The sequence below is a fragment of the Pseudopipra pipra genome, chromosome 19 (assembly GCF_036250125.1).
Source record: "Pseudopipra pipra isolate bDixPip1 chromosome 19, bDixPip1.hap1, whole genome shotgun sequence".
In the NCBI taxonomy this organism is placed as follows: domain Eukaryota; kingdom Metazoa; phylum Chordata; class Aves; order Passeriformes; family Pipridae; genus Pseudopipra; species Pseudopipra pipra.
Window position 1 is genome coordinate 9,820,983 of NC_087567.1, and position 20,681 is coordinate 9,841,663.

At 38.2% G+C, this 20,681-nt stretch overlaps 1 protein-coding gene across 4 annotated transcripts in view; it reads left to right on the forward strand.

The window, feature by feature from the left end:
- Positions 1-20,681, forward strand: part of CEP112 (centrosomal protein 112) — a 155,072-nt gene that overhangs the window by 14,103 nt on the left and 120,288 nt on the right. For all 4 annotated transcript variants that reach the window (XM_064676103.1, XM_064676102.1, XM_064676104.1 and 1 more), the window contains exons 7-12: positions 3,751-3,798; positions 3,945-4,019; positions 15,403-15,489; positions 17,382-17,481; positions 18,652-18,770; positions 19,795-19,938. In XM_064676103.1, coding sequence (XP_064532173.1) covers positions 3,751-3,798; positions 3,945-4,019; positions 15,403-15,489; positions 17,382-17,481; positions 18,652-18,770; positions 19,795-19,938 — 573 coding nt within the window. The remainder of the gene's footprint in view (positions 1-3,750; positions 3,799-3,944; positions 4,020-15,402; positions 15,490-17,381; positions 17,482-18,651; positions 18,771-19,794; positions 19,939-20,681) is intronic.

Sequence of the window (20,681 nt, forward strand, 5' to 3'; positions counted from 1 at the left end):
CAAAGAAATTCTGCAGTCAGTGGCTTGCATTGTGTTCTCCTTCCTTGGAGAAATGATTTCACACAGGGTTAAAGCAGATGGAAGCGTTGGGAATTCTTGGGTGGCTGCAGCAGCAGAGGAGGCTGTGCCTGCTCCCTGCACTTGGCTCACATCTGCCTCTGTCTTTCCAGTCTAGTTAAGCTCAACCATTTCTGTACAAACCATTTGATTATCTTTTGTTTGGTTTCTCAGTCTGTCTGCTTACTATAAACATACCTACTGTATATGTTGTGGCGTTGGAGGGCAGCAACGCTGGAAAAACTTTCCCACAGTGAACTCCAAGTGGTGGTGTGACTTCAAAAAATAAATTTGACTTCCATGCTGACAAACAATCTTCATGTGCTTTAATGTCCTTCCACTAAGACTGCAGCAGCAGCATTAAAGTGAACTTCCCTACAAATTATGATGTTAGATAAGAATGTCCTTACTCAAATTTCCTGAAGCTACTCAGCAGTTATTTCTGTAGGGAACATGCTGGCTGGGTTTGTTAGATTAAAGTAAGAATTTAGGGCAAGGTTCAGTTTAGTTGTTTACCATTTCAAAGTCTTAAGTGTTCTTAACTCTTTCATGTGTGTTTTTGCCACCCTTGTTTTGAAAACAATCACGTTTTGTCTTTGAAGAAGCTGAATGTGCAGCAAGGCTGCTGATCCAAATGTGGGGGTTTTGTTCCCCGAATCTTTAATATACACAATATACCTTCTGCCTCTGGGACCCAGCTGAAATAAGCTCCAGTTGTGCTTTATTGAACATGACTAGACCTTGATAATCATCTTCCAGAGAATGAAATGGGATTTTGGAGGGGTGGGATGAAACCATGACATCAGTGTTGTCATTATTGTGGTATTTACTGAGCATTTGCTGTACATTTCTGGACTGTGATTAGTGCACAAATATAAAGCCTGTGCACTGTTTTCAGCCTGAGAGATGAAATATAGTTGAGGTCCTGAGGATGAATCTTGTGGAAGTACTTAGAGCTCAAAAATGTGCTTTTCCTGCACTACCCTTGCTTTTGGGGGAAACAACTTTAGATCAATTTACTTTTATCAGTGCTTCACTCATTGCTTGCACAGGTGCCTTTATTGTGCACTTCAAGAATGGTTAGTTTGGACCACTTTAGGTGTTGTTACATAAATAGAAATGGAAAATACTAAGTTAAAAAACACGACTGACTTGCCTCAGGTTGGAATTGTTTTGGAATTTCGGTTTTTATGCACATTTCTGCCACGCTTTTTTTTTTCAACTTAGGAAAATAGGTATATTTTCATATGAAGTAGATTCTTTCTGTTAAATGATGGGGATCTGGTCACCCAACACCTTCTGGTTTAGGAGGACTCAAGTAGGAGAAGGTGACCAAGCCAGTCCTCCCCAATGGAAACGTGGTTTCTTCTCTGACTGTCCAGTAGAAGAGGGGAACCCAAAATGTTTTCTACAAAGAAATTCAAAATGCCATTTTTATTAAGAAGTGGTACTTACAAATTAGAGTTCAATTCTAGTTCAAATGAAGATGTCTTTCATGATGACATTTATTTGGTTCATACTCTTAAAAAAGGCATGTGATTTACTGTTCTTCTCGTGGCAGTCCTTTAGTTTCATACATATGTATTTTGGCTTGGCTTTGACCTTTTGCTTATTATTTTAAAATTTGCATGTTTCTCATAAATACAGGCTTTTTTTTTCCTTTTTTTTGGGCATTCTTTATTGTGATATTCCCTCTTTAATGTGGTCTGATTTTGAGAACAAGAAGTTTTGCAGAAGACCAGCATGAAAAGAATGAACGTTGAGGCATTAAATGTTTACAGATCAGTTTAAGTGGATATAATCCACAACAAGTAACAAAGTGGGAACATTTAACTTCAAAGCACATATGGCTGCTGTTACAAAATCAAAAAATGCAAGACTTGGGCTGTACAAAGTATTAGAGACACATTTTCCTTCCTTCTCACAAGCAAGTAGGATCTACCTTAGCTTTTTAGATGGGTTTTGAAGGCTGTAAACAGCTTAATGTCATGGTCAGATAAAGGATTTGGATTAATTGTGAATATTTATGATGATTTTTAGCTTTTAAAAAGCAAAAGTAAAGGGTGATTGTACTGTGTGGCAGAGAGGGCTTTTAGGAAAAAATGAAACCTTTGAAATGTGGCTCTGTAGCCTTCTCAGGGTTCCTCCAGGTACTGGGGAAGGCTTCCACTGTTCCTGCTGCTCAGCTTTCTGGGATGCCAAATTGGGCTGTGCCTTGAACTTGTGGAGCACCTGCAGCCCTGGGTACCTGCCAGGGGCTGATCAGGTGTGTGGGCTGGGTGGGGAAGTGGCCAAAAGGGGCTGGAAGGAAGAGTGTGATAGTCCTAAAACGTAGATAGAAAGTACTAGTGCAAGGTACAAACGTGTGGGACACCAACATTTTTAGTTTAGGATTTTTGTGTTTTTATTTCCATCTCTCTTCATTGTTTTTTCCCCTCCACTGTGGTTAATGCTCCCTGTTGATCTTACTCCTCTGTTCCTCTCCTCACCAATCTCTTCTGTGTCCAAACTTCTTAATTTTTGGGGCAGTAGGTGCAGGCAGGATTCCTTCATTCCCTGATGGATTCTGTAGGGAAGAAAGTTTAATGTGACTGTAGTAAACTCATTGAAAATGATAAATAGATTATCTGTTGAATTACTGGTTTTCTTATATTTTTGAGCTATAGGGTTAAAATAAAAGATAATTCATTGAAATGGAATTTTTGTCAAACATGAATATCTACAACTACTGGGTGAAATATGACAACTCTTCCCCACCATACAGAAATCCTACATAACCTTTTAGACAGGAAATGAATAGCACTGTATCAAATTGAAATTTCAGAGGGATTAAGCCTCTTTTTCACTGATAAATTCAGCACACAGATTTATTTAATAGCACTGGAGAAAGTGCAAGCATTTGATATATTTGCCATGCCTCGTAGATCAACCTCATCTTACAACATTTAGTGTTTTGGGGTTTTTTTTAATGTGTATTGCAATCACATTCATATTCCAGATCCCACTGCTGCATTTTCCAAGATTATACCCTTGAAAGCTTTTTTTGGGCATCTCTGTGATGTGATGTTTGAGCCTCATCTCTGACAGAATGAGGAAGACAGAGCTTTGTGATAGAGGAAGTGGGTTGGGAACAATGTTTTGTGTTCAGTTCTTAAAAACAGTGATTAAGAGCTGCTTTAATTATACAGTCATGTTAATGAATTATTTCCTTATGTTTTGTCACTATGACTCACATGTGTGGCAGTTGTTTCGATGCACCCAAGTGTAATTTTTCAAAAACACTAGATTTTAATCAGTATAATCTGTAAACTTATTGTGGCTTTACACTGATTTCAAGGAAAATGTATCCAATCAAGTTGGAAATCTTTTGCATAAGCCACGTCTGCAGCTGCCAAAGCCTTTTAAAACATGCATTGAAATTGGAATTTTTACAACCACAAAGGTTTTGGGGGTAAAAAGTGCCATTTTTTTTTTTTTTGGTCTGCTTAAATGATAAAACTTGCTGAGTTAGGTCATAGCCACCCAAGTGATCTCTTAGGAAGCTTTCCTATTTCTGTAACGCTTAAGGCAGGTTGGGATCTGTTCTGTGCTGCTTTTGAGTGATACAGTTGCTGTGTCAGTGTGGTTGTGATGTCTCACTGTTTGTAGGACACTGTTGCCACGATGATTTTTTCTCTGACTCATTTTTTTCAGGTGGAAAACCCGAGATATTTGCGACAAAAACCGATGCCAAGGTCTTTGGTAGGTGCTTCTGTTCCCTTTAAGTGTCATAAAGGCAATCAAACAAACATTCTCCATATTTTTAATTTCTGGTCAGGGCTGATTTTTACTTGGGAGTTGCTGGGTTTAGTTTAATAAGTTGTTTTGAACTCTTTCTCGTTCAACAGGTGACACCTAAAATTGCCCCAGGAAAAAGGCCTTCTCTCGACCCTCAGTCGCTGCTTCGAGCAAAGGAGAAGGAGGTGAGATTCCAAGGGATCTTTGGGGTGTTTCCTTTGGAAATTGGACATTAAGAAAGCAGCAAAAATCTCATGGAAGAGAACTTTTGCTGAAGTGTCAGGGCTTTTCATTAACTGCTTAATGTACTTCCCAATTAGGGGCTGAAAAAGACTTTCTGAACACACAGGCAGGTCCTTTGAAAGAATAGAAAAGTTTGAATTTTAGGAATTTTCTGAACTACCTTTTAGCAGAAGCAGTGAAACCCTTGATTTAGTGAGATTTTTATTTAGTTTCTGTATGCCTTTAAAAATCTGCAGACCTTGACCTTATTTCTGTTAGGACCCACATTATTTCTGTATTTGCCTCATTGAGCTCCAGTCCTCTTTTGTGCATATGGGGTTTATTTTTACTTCTTTGAAACATTGTGAACTGGGGAGGTTTCTGTCAAAGCTCAGTCAAAGTCTCTCACACCATGTTATTTTGTTATGAATGTGTATAAAAGTCAAATTTTGTGCTCATTTTCACCTTTTTCATGGATTAAGGAAGCTGATTGCCCGTGATACTTTGTCACAAACTACTCAATTTATTTAAAACATCTTTTCTTTTTTTTTGAGAGACAGTGAATTAATGAGCAGGAAAGGAAACTCAGCATGCATTAGGAAAACAATTAATAAAAACCCAAACCCAACCAACCAGTCAGAAACTCAACCCAAATTCAACACTTATGAATTGGGACTGTCCTAAAGTTAATTTTAAGCCACTTCAGAAGGTGCCTTTAGCAGAGATACAGGGGAGGGTAAATTTGATTTGCTTCCATTGTTAATGAAATAATGGATGTGAAATGATTTCTGTTGCTACCTGGCAGCCTTGTTTGATGCTCAAACAAAGAGTTGCACAATCCTTTCGCTTTCTCTGCTCTAATATTGCCTGTTCATTTTGCACTGACAACATTCAAAGCACCAGTGCCTCAGGATGAGGCCAGGTTTCATAAGATGTGAAAACAGCCCAGAAAATAAATAAATTGAAAGCACAATGCTGTCATTTAAACAATATTTTCAAATTAAATAAACAGGAATGTATGCCAAGGAGCTACATAAAATACCCAGTTAATACTTTGCTGGTTCAGTGGAAAAATCCTCTAAACCACACAGTAAAAATCCAGGATTTTTTGCTAATGGTGCTGGTTTGAACTGGAAAGGTTACAGACAGTGTTTCACAATCACCATGTGTGTGCTATTAACTAGAAAACTTAAATGTGTTTTCATCTTATTTTGTTTGTGAAGCTCAATTAAGAATAAAGCCTTTTCATTTATAGGAGGGAGATGCATTAACAGGAAAATAGAGCTGTGCAAAAGAGTTTGGGGAAACCTTTAACTGTTCTCAACCTCTTTGTAGTACAACAGGAGAACGTAAAATAGGATAACTGTGGGGGTTTTTTTTTTGCTTTTAACCTTCAGACCTTTGTTCATAAACCATTCCTGCACCTGTTTAGACTCTGTAATGCTGAACACATGGCCCTGTGCAGTGATAACCACATCCCAGCCCTGGGAAAACTGCAACAGCATCAGGCTTTTAGTCATCTCTTCCCCAAAGCCTTCTGACATGGATTAAACCATTTGGGAAATGGTCATTAGTGAAAAATCAGGGGTTCAGACGAGGAAGATGCAACACAACGGGGACAGATCCGTGTTCAGGACAGCAAAGCACCACAGATGGGGGGGCTTGCCTTGGTATAAAGGAAAAAATGTCCCTTTGAACTTCAGCTCTGGCCATCCTGAGTGTCACAGAGAGATCCTCAGGGAAGAGAAGGGGAAAGGAAAAGGGCTGATTTGGGATTTTTCAGAAAAGCAGATCCAGTAACACTGCTAAGATACACAGTTCTGCTGGACTGAGAAAATAAAATGAACTCTGTTGATAAAAACATTGTTTTGCTGACCTTTGCCAAACCACTAGTTTATCTGATGTATCCTTTAAAGAAGTTTTGGTGTTCCTTTAAGGAAATTCTCTTCTTAATTTTTATCCATATTAATTTTTCTTAGCACTTTTTTTTCTCAATTTCCTTCTGGTTTGCTTTTTGTAAGCGAAGACACTTATTTATCTTATCTCAAGAAATGAAACCTAAACACATCTGAGGAATATTGGAAAGAATTTTCACTTCTCATTGGTTTAAACTACAGGTTATAATGAATACCTGGGGTAGATTTGTCCTGAGCTGCATACCACCTCTTAATTAATTTAATTTTTGACAAGCTGGCAAGCTCAATGCTTTGTGCAATAACTCTCTTATGAAGCTTCACTTCTCTGGGTTGACTGGGAGCACTGGAGTGTTTCCAATGTTTTTGTTGACTTATCACTGTGCTCCTGTCACTTCTCTGTTTTGATTTTTGGGAATCCAGTGATAATGTCTTTAGATGGGTTCTTTTCCAACCTCTTGTATACTAAATTAGTTCAGACTAAAGGGTTTTGCAACTGGAGGGAGGAGGAATTTTGGGTGAGTTTTCAGGGGAATACAGGGTACCTGCAGGATGACTCCCACCAGTTTTCATGGAGTGGGGAATAAAGAAGAGGGAAAACATGCCCAGGAAAAAGGGGAGATGATCTGTGTGTAAGATAACAGGGCAGAGAATTATCCCCCCTAAAAATTCATCTTCATGGATTAAGAACCAGAAGTGAGATGAAAACTTTTTTTTGGGCTTTATGTATTCAAGAAATCTGATCTTTAAGATGCAGCCTTTTAAAAAACTATTTAGAACCTTTATCTTTGTAATCTCTACTTAAGTTTTTCTCCTTTTATTTGGGGAATGAGCACTCCCATTTGCTGCCTGACACCAATTTTATTTATAAAGATCATCAAGATCATCGTGGTTTTACAGCACCAAAAGCGTTGGGGTGGAGTGATCTATTTATGTTAAGATAAAATCTGCACTGATGGTGTTATAGGTTAGTCCTGATCTGGCTGAAAGTGCTCTAAATTTAAGGTGTTGAAAGCAGTGGATTTACTGGGCTTCTCACTTATCTGGCAAGAGATTATAAATTGAAAGGGAGAAAATTGCATAAGGGCTGGGATATAGATTTTCCCCAAGAGGGAATGTAGAGGAAAGAATTCAGGGAGGAAAGAAAGTTGTAGGACTTGGGAGGGAGAGTGAACAACACTTGCTGGTGTTATCATGGAAAGAGGTGGGGTTTGAGGAGAAGAGAAGGAACACTTGAAGGTAACAGTCCCTGCAGCTGGAAGGAGATGGTGATCAGTGAGCATTGTCCTGGTGGTTTTGATTTCCTCCTCTTAATTGCTCTGTTCCATAACAAAGTATTTAAATACATGGAATTCCTGCCAAATTAAAAGCAATCAATAAAACCAATATGGAGAGAGTATCCTAAAGGAGGACTCTTGTAATTAAACCGTCGTAAAATTAACATTATTGTGCTTTCAGCTATGTCATGGGTTTGATCTGTTTCCTCATTGAAAACAAATATTTTTGTTCATATCTTCCAGGAATGATAACGAAAGATACCAGTATTGTTGTCTGGGATATTATATTGAATTAAAAGTGTTTGTGTGCTCACTTCTGTGTGTCTCTAGAGTTTAAATTTTGGTAGATGGAGATATATATATATATACACTACATATATATATATGTATTTGTGTATGGAAACAGGAGAGCTGGATAGAACTAAAGGACCCTCCTTAGGTATGAGATGGGGCTGGTGATCCTGTTGGTGCTTTTTAAGCTCAGAAATATTTAGTAATAACAGGAGGAGAGTAGTGTTGATGAACTTTCTGAAAGCATTTGAGTTGTAAAACCATCTGTAGGTGAGCCCAAAACCTGAATTTTACCATAATTGGAGCTTTGTGTGTTGGATTTTTTTTTTTTTATTATCTGTCTGTTCTCCCACTTCTCTTCCTTTCTTCTTCCCCATGTTTTGTCATCCTGTTCACCTGGAGCTGTCCAAGTCACTCTTCAGCTCATAAATATAACACTGATTTCCAAGGGGTAAAAACTGTTAAGGTTTTTAATTCTGGTGAATATCCTTGTTAAAATGTAAGAAGGTGTGTTGAATCCTGTTCACACAAGCGTGGCCCACACGAAGGGGCGAGGAAAGGCAGATAAGACACAATTATTGCTTTCATCTTGATTTTCACTTTTCCATAACTTTATTTTCTTATGACAACTTGGTTCTGAAAATACTGTTTTACTTCCCTTTCAAAATACTCCAAGCAGTGCATATTGTGGCGTTAAATATTCTCTGGTTCAGCTGAATTTCCTGCTTTTATCCCCATCCCTGGTGTCTGTTTGGAGAGCAGTGCCTGATTTATGTGAGGAATCCACTTTTAAACTGATTCTCACCACCAAGTAATCGTTGAGCAGGGATCTGTTAGTTCATGTTTAAAATCACAGCAATCCTGACTCCTGTTAACATCATTCCTGGCTGATTAATGTCCTGTTCCCCCCAAAAAAAACCCCATGTGCAAGTTGTCCTCTGTCTTCCATGTGAGGAAGTCACATCCTGTCTTGCTTTGATAACTCTTCAGAATGTAATGTTATAAAACCCAAACCTTATTTTATTGCCAGACTGGTGTGAGACATCCAGTGTATGTCAGGATGAGACATGTTTTCATAAACTGCCTGGTGATTTATAATTCCTGATACCAGCCAGGCTGGTTATGAAGATATATATGTACATGCACAGTTATTTATTTATTTTTTTGCAATAGTTTGTGGACTGTGTCTTTAATTATTGCACATATGGGCTGGAGACATTGAGAAAGATCAAAGGGGTAGGTTAGCAATTCAAACTAGTGTTTTAACCAGTAGAATGTCCAGATGGTTGCCAAGCAGCTGGGAATTAATCTTTTGCTGCATGATTAATCTCTACCTCAAAGTGTCTCTCCCTTTAAAAAAAAAAAAAAAAAAGAGGAAGAAAGTTCGATTTTTTTATTTTTTTTTTCATGTGTATAGATCCTGGTTTTTAAGGGAGGAAAGACACTGACTGCAAAAAGTGCTGTACACTGTTATTGCTTAATGTTGCACTGGTGAAAGGAAGGTGGGAGTGCAGGTTTAGTGGCTGGTTTAGGATATCCTGAAATGAGTTTAAAAAGTTCAGCAGCTGCTGAAACACAACATAAAATAAAAAAAAAAGAAGTGACACTGGGGAGAAAAAGTCAGTAAGTCAGTGCTGTTGGCTCAGTGTGTTCAGGCTCATTCAGTGGACTCAACATTACGCAGAATTATAGGAAGTTTTCAAGCACTGTCTACTTTTATATTCAGATTTTACTAAATGCCTTTGAAATCTGTCTGATTTTTGCATGTTCACGAGGTTCCACTGGGCTCAGGCTTCAGAGCTGGCAACTGCAGATTGTTTGCTGCATTTCTGAGCTGCCTTTCCTGAAATTGCATCTCATCATTTACTCCTGTGTAGAAGTTTTCACAACTTCTAACCATATATTGAACTTTTTTTGGTACTTACTGGTGGCAGTGGCTGCTCCCAGTGGCAGATGTACTTGTTCTGTGTGCAAGTGGGACATTTGCCACTCCAATAAAGCTGTTAAATAGTATGATGTGTTGTGGTGCTAATATGCATGTTATGTTTATTAGCTGTATAAAACATCCTTTGGGATAAAAATACCATTGCCAGATATTACAGTTGTTGGGATACAGAGCATTTCTCCTTTTTCCCACTGCCCTCAACTTGGAAATCTGTGAAAAATACATTGTTCTCTCTTGAAAGATCCTAATGACATTTGCATATGAATGAGAACAATTGTCCTTTCAATTATTTTTCTGTATCCAGCAAATGTGTATTAATTTCAGTGTCAGTTAAAAAGTCAGGTTTTTCTTGATGGGGAAAGCTGGTAGGATTTGATTTAGGACAAAGCCTTTCATTCTTAGTGTTTATTGAAATGGGATAATAGTATCATGTTAATTTTTTTACTGAAGTGAATATTGAGTTGCTCTTTCAAGAATACTCTGTAAAAAATTTTGCAGCTGGAAGTAGCAGCTGTAGTGTTTTTAAAGAGTAAAGATACAAAGAAGGTTAGATCCGTGGAGGGAATTATAAATGTTTGTTAGGTCAAATAATATAGTCCAGATCATAAACATGGACTTTTGTGGAGGGACCTTTGGATCTGGGCAAAATGCCATGTTTATAAAGGGGCTTTTTGCATTCTAATTTCTGGCTGTTCCACTTGTTTGGTACCTCTTTTCTTTCAGTCCATCTCTGGTTTATCCTGAGCTCTTTGAAACAGAGACTTTACAAGTAATTTATTTCACCTTGGGCATTGCACTGGATAAAAATATTGATGATATTCAGTGCAGAATTTGGTTAGTGATTCTGTTGGTTAATGATGTGCTGTTTCAAAATGTAGTCATAAATTTATTTATTTTTTTGAAATTGGAAGTGAACAGTATTTTTTCCACATCCTGTAAACTCCACAAGCTTTTCAGCAGTTCCATTTGAAAACAGATTAGTTCCAATATGATTAAAATCTACATTTACTGTAGAAATTTCTATTCAAATAAATTGCCGTGAAGTATTTTTCCTTTTTTTTTTTCCACACCAGTGATTTTCTTTCAAAGATTTAGGAGGTTATTCTGGCTCTTAAATAGCTGTAAAATGTGGAAAGTATTAATATACCTCCAAGCTAATCATAAAAATTTTTGAGGCTACAATATGATACAGAAATAACACAATGAGAAGAGACAGCTTGTTAATGATGATGTGAGATACACTGTTCTGAATTACTTTAGTCTGAAGTCAGCATGTCTTTATAATAAATCTTGACTGTTTTGCAAGTACAGTCTCTCCTGCCTTGGCCTTCCTGAATGGTTTAAAACACTGTATAAATTATCAATATTTATTGTTTTAACCCTGCATGTGAAAATTGAGTAAACAGGATTCAGTAGAAAGTTAGAGTTGTTTGTTGATATTTTTGTTAAGAAACCTTTTTCTTCTATGAAAATATCAAAGCTTTGTGCTGTGCACTGATTTCTTTCAGCAGCTGCACAACACCAAGACAAATAAGTTTTGTCGTGCACTGTAAGATACACAAGTCATTGTTCTACATTGTTAGTTCTTACTTTGAAGTTCTCAGTTATTGTTTACATCCTTCTCCCCCTTCCTCACTTCCTCCCTCCCTCCCCCATATATTCATAGGCTTGGAAAAAAAAAATAAAAAAAATCTGGCAAGCAACAAGAACTGTTTTGTCAAATAGCCAAAAAAAAAAAAGAAATCTCTGATGGATGTTAAAGCTCCAAGATGCCACCTCTGGCCTGAGGGTGAGCCCTGTAATGAAGACAAGTGAGCAGTGGGCAGGAGTTCAAAGCTATCTCTGATTAACATTGTTAACCTGCTCGTTGAGTTCCTCTTAAATCAGCTATTTAAATATTTCGACAAATTTCCGTAAATGGGGACAAGATGAATGTTTGTGTTCTGTCACGGAGAGATCACCTTCCCTCCCTCCTCCTCCCTCCCAAAAAAAAAAGATTTATGGCAGCTGCAGGTTAGACTCTTATCAGTTGAAATTTGACAGCTGTTAATTAAATTTTCCTGGCACCCAACCCGTGCTATGGAAACACAGGGCAGCGATGGGGTGAAAAACCATTTTCAGGTGACTGTTGACTGGTTTGGGTGGTGTTTTGTTTTTTTTCAAACGGGGCAAGAAAGTGTGATGAGGCACATAAAAGCAGTTCTGCTGCTACCACCCTCCCTGGCTTTAAATAACAGGGACAGCACAGATGTTTGACATCAGTATTGTTTACATGGCCTTAGGGTTTAATTGCCTCATACTCTTTGTGAGGAGGATAAACAATGACAGAAATCCAAAGGAATGATGTTCAGGCAACAGCAATGGCTGCGTTTCATACATAGCTGCAAACTTCCCAGCTATAGCTAAATATCTACATTTTTCTTTTCTCTTGTCTGAATGGTAACATGCCAGAAATTTCCTATTTTTCTGCTGCCTCTCAACTGGTGATAAAAGGTATAAAAACTGATGAGCTGTGTCTAACGACGGAACGGCTTTTCCAAGTTGTTTTTCTCTATTTTCTCTAAAACTTACCAAGGTCTTTGCTGCTGCTGTAGGTTATTTTGTTTCTTAACATGAATTTAATCAACAGAGGAAAACTGGAGTGCAGAGGGCACCGTATGGAAGAGCAGCACACGGAGGCACCGAGTGCAGGAAATCGGGACGCGCGGAGCAGATGAAGTTTGACATTTGGGAACTGCAAACAGGCTCAGCCTCAGCTTGGCGTGGTTTTAATTTTGAAAAGATATACTCCTCCGTTGAAATTAGTATTTAATAACCTGCTTCAGCTTCTCAGTGGAAGGGGAGATGTTTCGCTGCCAGTTGTGAGGAGCCCGTTTGCTTCGCCCCGGCCCTCGTGAGCTCACTGGTTAAAATGTGTTTACATGACTTAATTCTTTTTTATCTTACGTACTGTGGTGAGGTTGGAAATGTGCCTCACAGAAAGGGTGGGTCAAAAAGCACATTTGTAAGTGAAACCAGTACTCCAAGCTTATCTGTAGGACACTGGTGCTGTCCTCAGGCCTTCTGTCTTTTCCAGCTGGTTTCCACAGAAGAAGATAAGTTTAGGATTTTTAAACCAATTTTTACAGCAAATGCTCGAATTAGCACTTCCAGAGGTTGTGATGAACATACATGTGTGTCTTGGAATTATGGAGCAGTATAAAATTTAAATATTGTGGGAAATTTTTCATTTTATTTTATTTTTTGCCACTTCTTCATTACAAATACATCTTTCCTCTTGACACTAGCTGAAAACTCCCAAGTGCAAATCAACTACTGAATTTCAAACAGCTTAATATGGGGCTCCTCCCATTTCTTTATATAGTAGGTCTTGAAGGGACAAAATTAGGAAAGTTGTGGATGAAGCAGATGGGGCAGGAAAGTGTCTGTGGTGCTGAAACTGCAGAATTTCATTAAATTTATAGAAGTTGAGGACCTTGAGTGCTTTTTGAGGTATCACTTTTTCAGCCCTCAGCTGATGAGAAGTTGAGATTTTTCAAGCAATTTTATTTTTAATGTTCAGAGGAAAGTGAATCTTATTTTGTTATCACAGGGTTTGCATCGTTAAGGACTGACTTCTGTGCCTTGAGCACATTTTTCATGTTTTTTCATGTTATTTGGTTGCAATTGGCTCTTGGTTTTTGGAAAGTACTCCCAAAATCTGTGAAAATGGAAGAGCTGGCTGTTCTAGGGGAAGTGGTGCAATGAATTAATGAGCTAAAATTGATGAGAACTGGTGCAAGGTGGTGCTAAGAGGAAGATTAATGAGAAGTGGGAACCAGCTTTGAGTACAGGGAGTTCTGTTGTCAACCTGCAGGAAAACAACAGCCTGTGGCTGAGAACAATCACCAGCACTTGGAAATATATGTGTGTCTGTGTTTAATCCAAATGGAATCTTAGATTTTGATTTATTTTTGTGTTATTTCAACCTACGTAGTAATAAAACCGAGCCCAGCTCTCAGCAGATACAAAACCACCAAGGATTAATTTTCATCCATGCCAAGACATTCTCACTTTATTAATGAGTTTTAAATGTAAAGTGTTTGTGTGGATTTAGTAGCTGTGTGAGGGCAGTAGCTGTGCATCAGTAATTCATAAGCTTTTTATGTAATTCAAGTAGATTGGAGTCTCTTTCATGTTTAGTTTCTAGTATTTGTGTTTTTACAAGGCCTTCATATTTATTTATGGAATGTTCACAAGCTGTCTATCTGGAAGTGGATTACTGTGCTTTTTTTTATTAAATCAACACTTATTCTTCACCTGGTACGAAGATTTTCCTCTATAATGTCACTTTGTTGGAGTGATATATGCATATATTTCTTTTCATATATACATATGCGTAGATTTCATGAATAGAACATGCATTTTTATCATGGTGCTTATTTTGGGGTGATAAAAGAAGTGGCTGACAGCTGAGAATATGATTTATTTTCTTTGGATTAATTGTCAATCTAACTTTTTTCCCCCCATTAATTTGCATAAGGCTGTGTACAAATAGTTGGGAGACAGGTCTCTTTATCTGTGGTGTAATAAGCAGGTTTAGAGTCAAGAAATGGAAAGAAATTGCTGGTCTTCCTTCTCCTCTTTTCAGTTCTTGAGGACTCTTCTGTGTTTACAGAGCAGCATTTTGCATTTTTGAGTTGACTTGGATTTTTGTGGCTGACGTTTTCTATTGGTCATGGCAGTGATGTCTTCAATTCACAATAAATCTGTAACACAAATGAACCATATAAAAGAAATTAATAATTTGCACTGTGTTTAGTGTCTATCTGTGTTAGATAAAGATTCATGCTGGAATGGCAACTTTTGCTTAGTCAAAGGAATGGAAATAATGTTGGTTCCTGTGGAATTGTCAGTTGAGAGCATTACCAGGCAGGTTCTTGGCTGAGCTAAATAAAAAGGTGAGAACTGAAAACAGCTGGATGGTGATGGAAGTTCAGTGTCCAGCTCTGAGGTGGGGGAGCCTGAGCTCCACAGTCTCTTAGGACATCCAAAAGGACACAAAGTTGGCCAAAAACCACTTTGTTGTCTGCTGGTGGGTGTTGGTACCTCGCTCCAGGGGTTTTGGTCCCCCCTTTTCTAATGTGAGAGGGGCACTGGGGTCTGTCTGGAAAAGCTTCTGTGTCCCCTCTGCTTTCTGAACAGCACAAATTATTAACTGTAGAAGTGGAACAGCCCGAATCTGAACTCAAGGTGTCACTTTTGGTTTTTAGAAAACACGAGAAACGCCAAATTCCTGTCATACCTGTCCTTGTGAAAACATGCAAGAGACTTAAAAATACTTTAGAGGTGGAAACTTAGACTCTGAGTAAGAATTGTCAATGTATTGTTGTGTTGGCTTCAAGCACTACTTTAAACAAACACAACAGGAAATGTATTTTAGCAATCAAGTCCTTACTCCCATTATAAGTCACCTTTGAAAGGAAACATGTTTATAATGTGAGCTCTATGAATAATGGAAAACAAACAAAACCAAACATGCATCTGGGCTGAAGGACATTCTTTGTATAAATGTAACACCTGCCTGAAGGAAAGCAAGTTTACCAAACCTGATATATTAACAAATATTAAAAGTTTTATTCCTAAGTGTTTATTTAAATTAAGGACGAAAGCTTATTTTAGGCAGTAGCAGTTGTGTTTGTTGCCAACTAAAACATCTTACAAATTAATTTTCTAAATAAATATTTTAGGTTGACATCTTTCGCAGCAGTTTTATCAAATGGATATGAAAATATTGAGAAAGTGAACATAGACTGTTTTCAGCAATTATTTGTTGGTGACTTCCCATTGCCTTGTTAAAGACATAAATTAAAAGTTATGAAAAGGTCATTAGTGTAATTCATTCTTTATTTAAATTGCCTGTCCCGTTTTGCTTTTAAAGCTGGAAATGAAAGTGAAAATGGCAGAAGGTAAATTTCATGAAGAAAAAGTGAAATTACAGCAGAAGCATGATGCTGACGTTCAGAAGGTAAAAAGTGTTTGTATTTTCTTCCAAAAAAAATGTGTTCATAATAGAGAATATGATTATAATTAATAACTAGCAGTTGTTCTTTAACTTCTCCACAATTGCAGTTGATGTTCATTAAAAGCCAGATTGTAGGTAAGTTTGCATAAACTGATAGGAATGTGCAGTGTTCTATGGTAACATAAACTTAGGAAAGGGAAAACATGGGAAGAAAACAAAGGAAAAGACACGAGGCCATTTGTTTGTTTGAACAAGAGAACCTATTTTACCAGCCCAACAACTTCTGTGGGTTTGTTTGTGATGAAATCACAAACTCATGATTTTTCTTTCAGAGAGAGAGCACCTGTGTTATAGAAAAATGTGAATAAAGACTTTTTATGGACAAAATGTGAAATGTAACAGTAGGAAAATCCACCAGTATATCAGATATGTTCCTGCTCATACAGTAATAGTGTTTGTTCTCCTGTCTCCATTTTGACAGGGTCTTAGAGCAAAGCCTGGTCACTGAACAGCCCTTTATTTATGTTTCTGTGTTGTTAAACCTGATGTGGCTCTTAATTCTTCAGCACCGACACGACACCAGATCTGCTTCTTTGGGTTCCGTTGGGTTTGTCTTTGTTGTGTTGCACAGCACCACTTCTGGGAAGGTCACAAAAAGGCTATCACAGACCACGTGGTTACCTTCCATGCCATGTTTTAAACATGGGGTAAAATTCTGGAAGGTCCTGAGTGCCTCTGGACTCTCTCTGATCCCGGGGACGTGGCGGGAATTAAACGCTCGGCGCCGGGATCCCGATGGCTGATCCCGCTGTAAGCTCTGCATTACTCACTGCCTCTGTTTTGTTTCTTAAGGCTGAGTCACAGCCTTGGAGGAAGTTGGTTGACACAACACTGTGACACATCAAAGCCTCTTGAAAGGATGTTAATATTTGGTCAGGTGCATTTTTGGCTCATCTGCTCTCAGAGCCTGCGAGCAGAACCCGGCGAGCGAAGCCGGGAGTCGAAAGGAAACAGCTTTGTGAGAATAAGAAATAGTTTAAATGCTTTCTCATCCCTTGAGTTGTCAGCCCTTTCTAACTGATGTTAGAATTCCGTCTTTTGAAGTCATTTAATCACGTTGGATATTTTAGAAAAGGTTAAACGGCGTCGTATTAATCTTTAAAGACGCAAAACGTTTATTGCAGATGGAGTAATATTGTTTTAAGATGAAAGCTTCTGTTGGATAAGAGATTTGGGGCACAGTTATAAAATTTCTGGGACTTTAATCTTTATCTTAAACACAAAGTTTTTTAAATTAAAATACTATCTCAAAGTGTGCAAATATTCGAGCTGGTTTTTTCCAAAATCGGCGTGTGCAGAAATGGGGGTGCAGTTACCTTGATATACTTCCTCTATTCCAACCCTTTGTTCCTTGGAATCCATGCAAGGAATTGCAATTGGTGAAGCACAGAAGAGTGTAGTCAAGTTTACCAATTTATTTTCCTTATTTCTTCAACCTGCTGAGAATTTTAGGTGCTTTTAAATAGTATGAGGCAACTTAAATATGAAAAGGGAAACCCATCTTTTCTGTTGCAGTAGTAGCACCATGAAACTTCCACACTCAACAGGAGCAACACAGGGTTTGCCCAGGTTTGAAAGGAAACAAAAAGACCCATCTTAAAGCATGAAACTCCTTTTTAATGTACTTTGCCTACATTTATTTACAACAGTCCTTTGTTTATGACTTGGCAGTCTGAGCTGTGAAAAGTGACTTAGATTTAATCACAGTCCTGCAGGACCTGAGCACTTCTGGAAGGCAGTGCCTTTGCCAGAGATCAGGGTGGATTGTTTTGTGCACTGGTTGTAGTTTTGGTTTTTCTGAACTTTTGTTAAAATAGTTTGAATTGTCCCTGCAGATTTTGGATAGAAAGAACGACGAAATAGAGGTGTTGAAGTCCAACTACAAAAAGAAACAAAAAGAATCTGAGGAGGTGATCAGAAGACTGGAGAAAAAAGGTGATTTTTCTCTTCCTGCTTGTTTTCTCTGTGGTGGTATTGCACTGCATTCTCTTGTGGCTGTGGGCTTGTGTTCCTCCTTCAGACATCCCTTTCTTCTTCATTTGCAGGTCTTCACTTTATTTTTTCCTTTAGATTTTGAGAGGCTTGTCCAGTTGCCTTTGCTGTTTCCAACCCACAGGAGGCCTGTGATCTTTTATATTTAACACAGGTTTTATGAGCATCACCAAAAAAAGTTTCTTTGATGGGGCTGAAGTATTTTGACCACTCGCTTCAAACTTTTTGGAACCTCTGGCCCAAAGTTAATTTCTTTATGCATTCAGTACATTTTAATCAAACCACAATGGGTTATTTTTAAAACTGTTGTGGCAAGAGATTTCAAACATGAGTAGTCTTGAATATGTCATAAGTACAAAACTTGGCCTGAGTGTGGCTTGTCAGCAGTTTTTCAGTGTTAGTTTCTTTTAGAATTCCTTGGAGTCCTTTTACACTATGGACTAAACCACAGTGTAAAATAATACAGAAGTTTGGTAATCTATGTACAAAAAGGGAGAGTGTTCCATGTATATTGTTTCCTCCTCCTTGGGAAAGTAATTTGTCCAACAAGGAATCTGGTGCCTCTCTCAGTGGGTTGGTGGTTGCTCTTGGCTGGAACAGGTTGTGTTTGAGTTGCCTCCACTTTTACCAAATAGTGAAAATCCTCAGTCACTTCTGAAGAATGAATATGTACCTGCTTTGTTTTCCACTAAATTTGTTAGACTGTGAATTCTCGATGCAATCACTTGGGGAACTTAATTTCCTTGTGTATCTTTAGCATTCAACCTTCACAAGAACCTCTTCTTCTAGGGATGCTCATGAAATCAGGTTAAAAATGCCTATTTTCTTTAGGTTATAAGGAATTTTGCTGATGTGCATTTGCTCCTTCAGGAAGGAAAACTCACTCTGAAATATTCTGTAAACAAAGCAGAAAACAGAGAACACCTTGTAATAGTGCAGTGACACAGAATCAAAGTGCTAAATTTTGAAGCAGCCCATGCATTAAGTATTTTAGAACCAAAAAACATCAGAAAGTCGGGTCAATTGGAAAGCTGACGTAAACTGATTGTTGCCAGCACTGAACAATCCCAAAGGTGTCTCTTGAATGGTTGTTTATTTTCCCATTTTTAACAGTTCAGACCCTTGTTCGTGAGTCACAAGTTGTCAGAGAAGCCAAAGAGCAGCAGATTGTGGAGTTGAAGAAGATGTGTGAGCAAAGCAATGATTCCCTGAACAATGAGTGGGAGAAAAGGGTAATGAACAATACTTGCTTTCTTGACAGATTCCTACAGTGTTTGTCTGATATAATACACTTTGTCACTCAACAAAATAAATATAAGGAATATGTTACTTTGAGGGATGTTTTTTTATGCTGATTTTGATTAGTTTTTTTTCCTCTGGAGTAATTAAGCCTCTTTTTGCTGATGCCTGCACACCCACACCCACCCAGCTGGTCACCCTGTGCCTGGGGTTCATCTGGCCTCCTGGCAAGTCTCTGGATGTATTAGGGAAGTGTTTATTTCTGGTTGACCTGACATGGAATTTTAATCTGGGTAAACCTGCTGCTACCTGCTGCCACGGTGATTCCTTTGAACTCTTATTTTTGCAATGGGTCACGAATTCTTCAGTGTATTTTTATTTATTGTTAAACTCAAGACAGCGGCAAAGCAGGGGGAAAAGCATGTTTATTGTGAGACAGCATCACCTTTGTCCAGATTATTGTCAGGATTTGTCCTGCTCCCCCCACTTGGGAGAGGGAGGGTCACAAAAAGGGCAGACCCACCCACCTTTATAGATGAAGAATGCTGTGTAATTTAATTTTTTTGCAACCCTGCATCTGGAAATGATGTTGGGTTTAATTCTTGCCTTCTGAGAGATAAATCATAAATCTTGTCCTTTGTGCTGAAGACCTCGAGGCTTCACTGTTAAATGGGCTTTTCTCATAGAATCCAGAATGGTTTGGTTTGGAAGGGACCTTAAAGATCATCTCATTCCAATAGAATATTAGAGCATGGCAAAAGTATGTCTTTTAGCATTCTGTGTGGATTAAGTTATGCCCTCTATACACTTCTAAATGACTTGCTTATATTTCTTACAGCTTTGTAGAGTCATAGCAGACCTATTTAGTGAGCAAATTATCTAGTCTTGTTAGAAAGGACAGAAATGTGGCCACCCGGGCCTTTCAGTCGTTCTGTTTGTATTCTACAATAATCTAATACTTATAAATGCCAGTTTTAGATGCCATTCATTATTTTCTGCTGATTTTCTGATGCACAGCTTCACGATGCTGTGGCTGAGATGGAGAAGGAGAAGTTCAACATCCGGAAGAAGCACACGGAGGACATGCAGGAGCTGCTGGAGGAAACCAACGCCCGGCTCCACAAAATGGAGGAGGAGTATTTGCAACAGACCCAGTCAACTGTGAGTTGGATTGTGAACATCTCACAGTAGCAAGTGTCTTTTCCAGCATTCAGGCTTCGTGGGTTTGTGTTCAAGTGGACTGGAAGTGCTCAAGGCCAGGTTGGAGCAACTGGGGATAGTGGGAGGTGTCCCTGCCCATGGCAGGGCTTGGAATCAGATGATCTTTAAGATCCCTTTAAGGTCCCTTCCAGCCCAAACCATTCCATGATTCTGTGATTTGTGTATATACTTATTTTTGATGGTGCAATGCAGTTATTCTGTCCTTTGAGAGGACAGCCAATCCAACCAAGGGTTTTTCCCCCAGATAAAATTAATCAAAGCACAGCCCTTCAATCAGTATTACAGAGAAAAATATTTGTGATGAGGGACTGACTGTAACATTTCTCACTGGTTTTGATTCAAGTTAGCAGAACTTTTGTTTCTGTAGGTTTGTGCACTATAAAAAAAGATTTATATAGTAGATCTGTTTTCAAAGATACTTGTGACTCTTTACTTACCCATCTGCTCTTTGAATGAGCAAATGCTTGCTAGATGAAAGATCACATAAAAAGAGTTTTGAAATAATTATTGATTATTCTAATGTATTACGTTTCTTTTCTAGAATCATTATAAACATGGAATAAGGTATAATGTGGATTTTGTGCCTGTTATATAAATGATGCAAAAAGCTAAAAATTGGCAAGTAACCTAAAAAAAAACATTCTGTACTTTTTATCAGGATGAGGCATGAAGAAAATTGAATG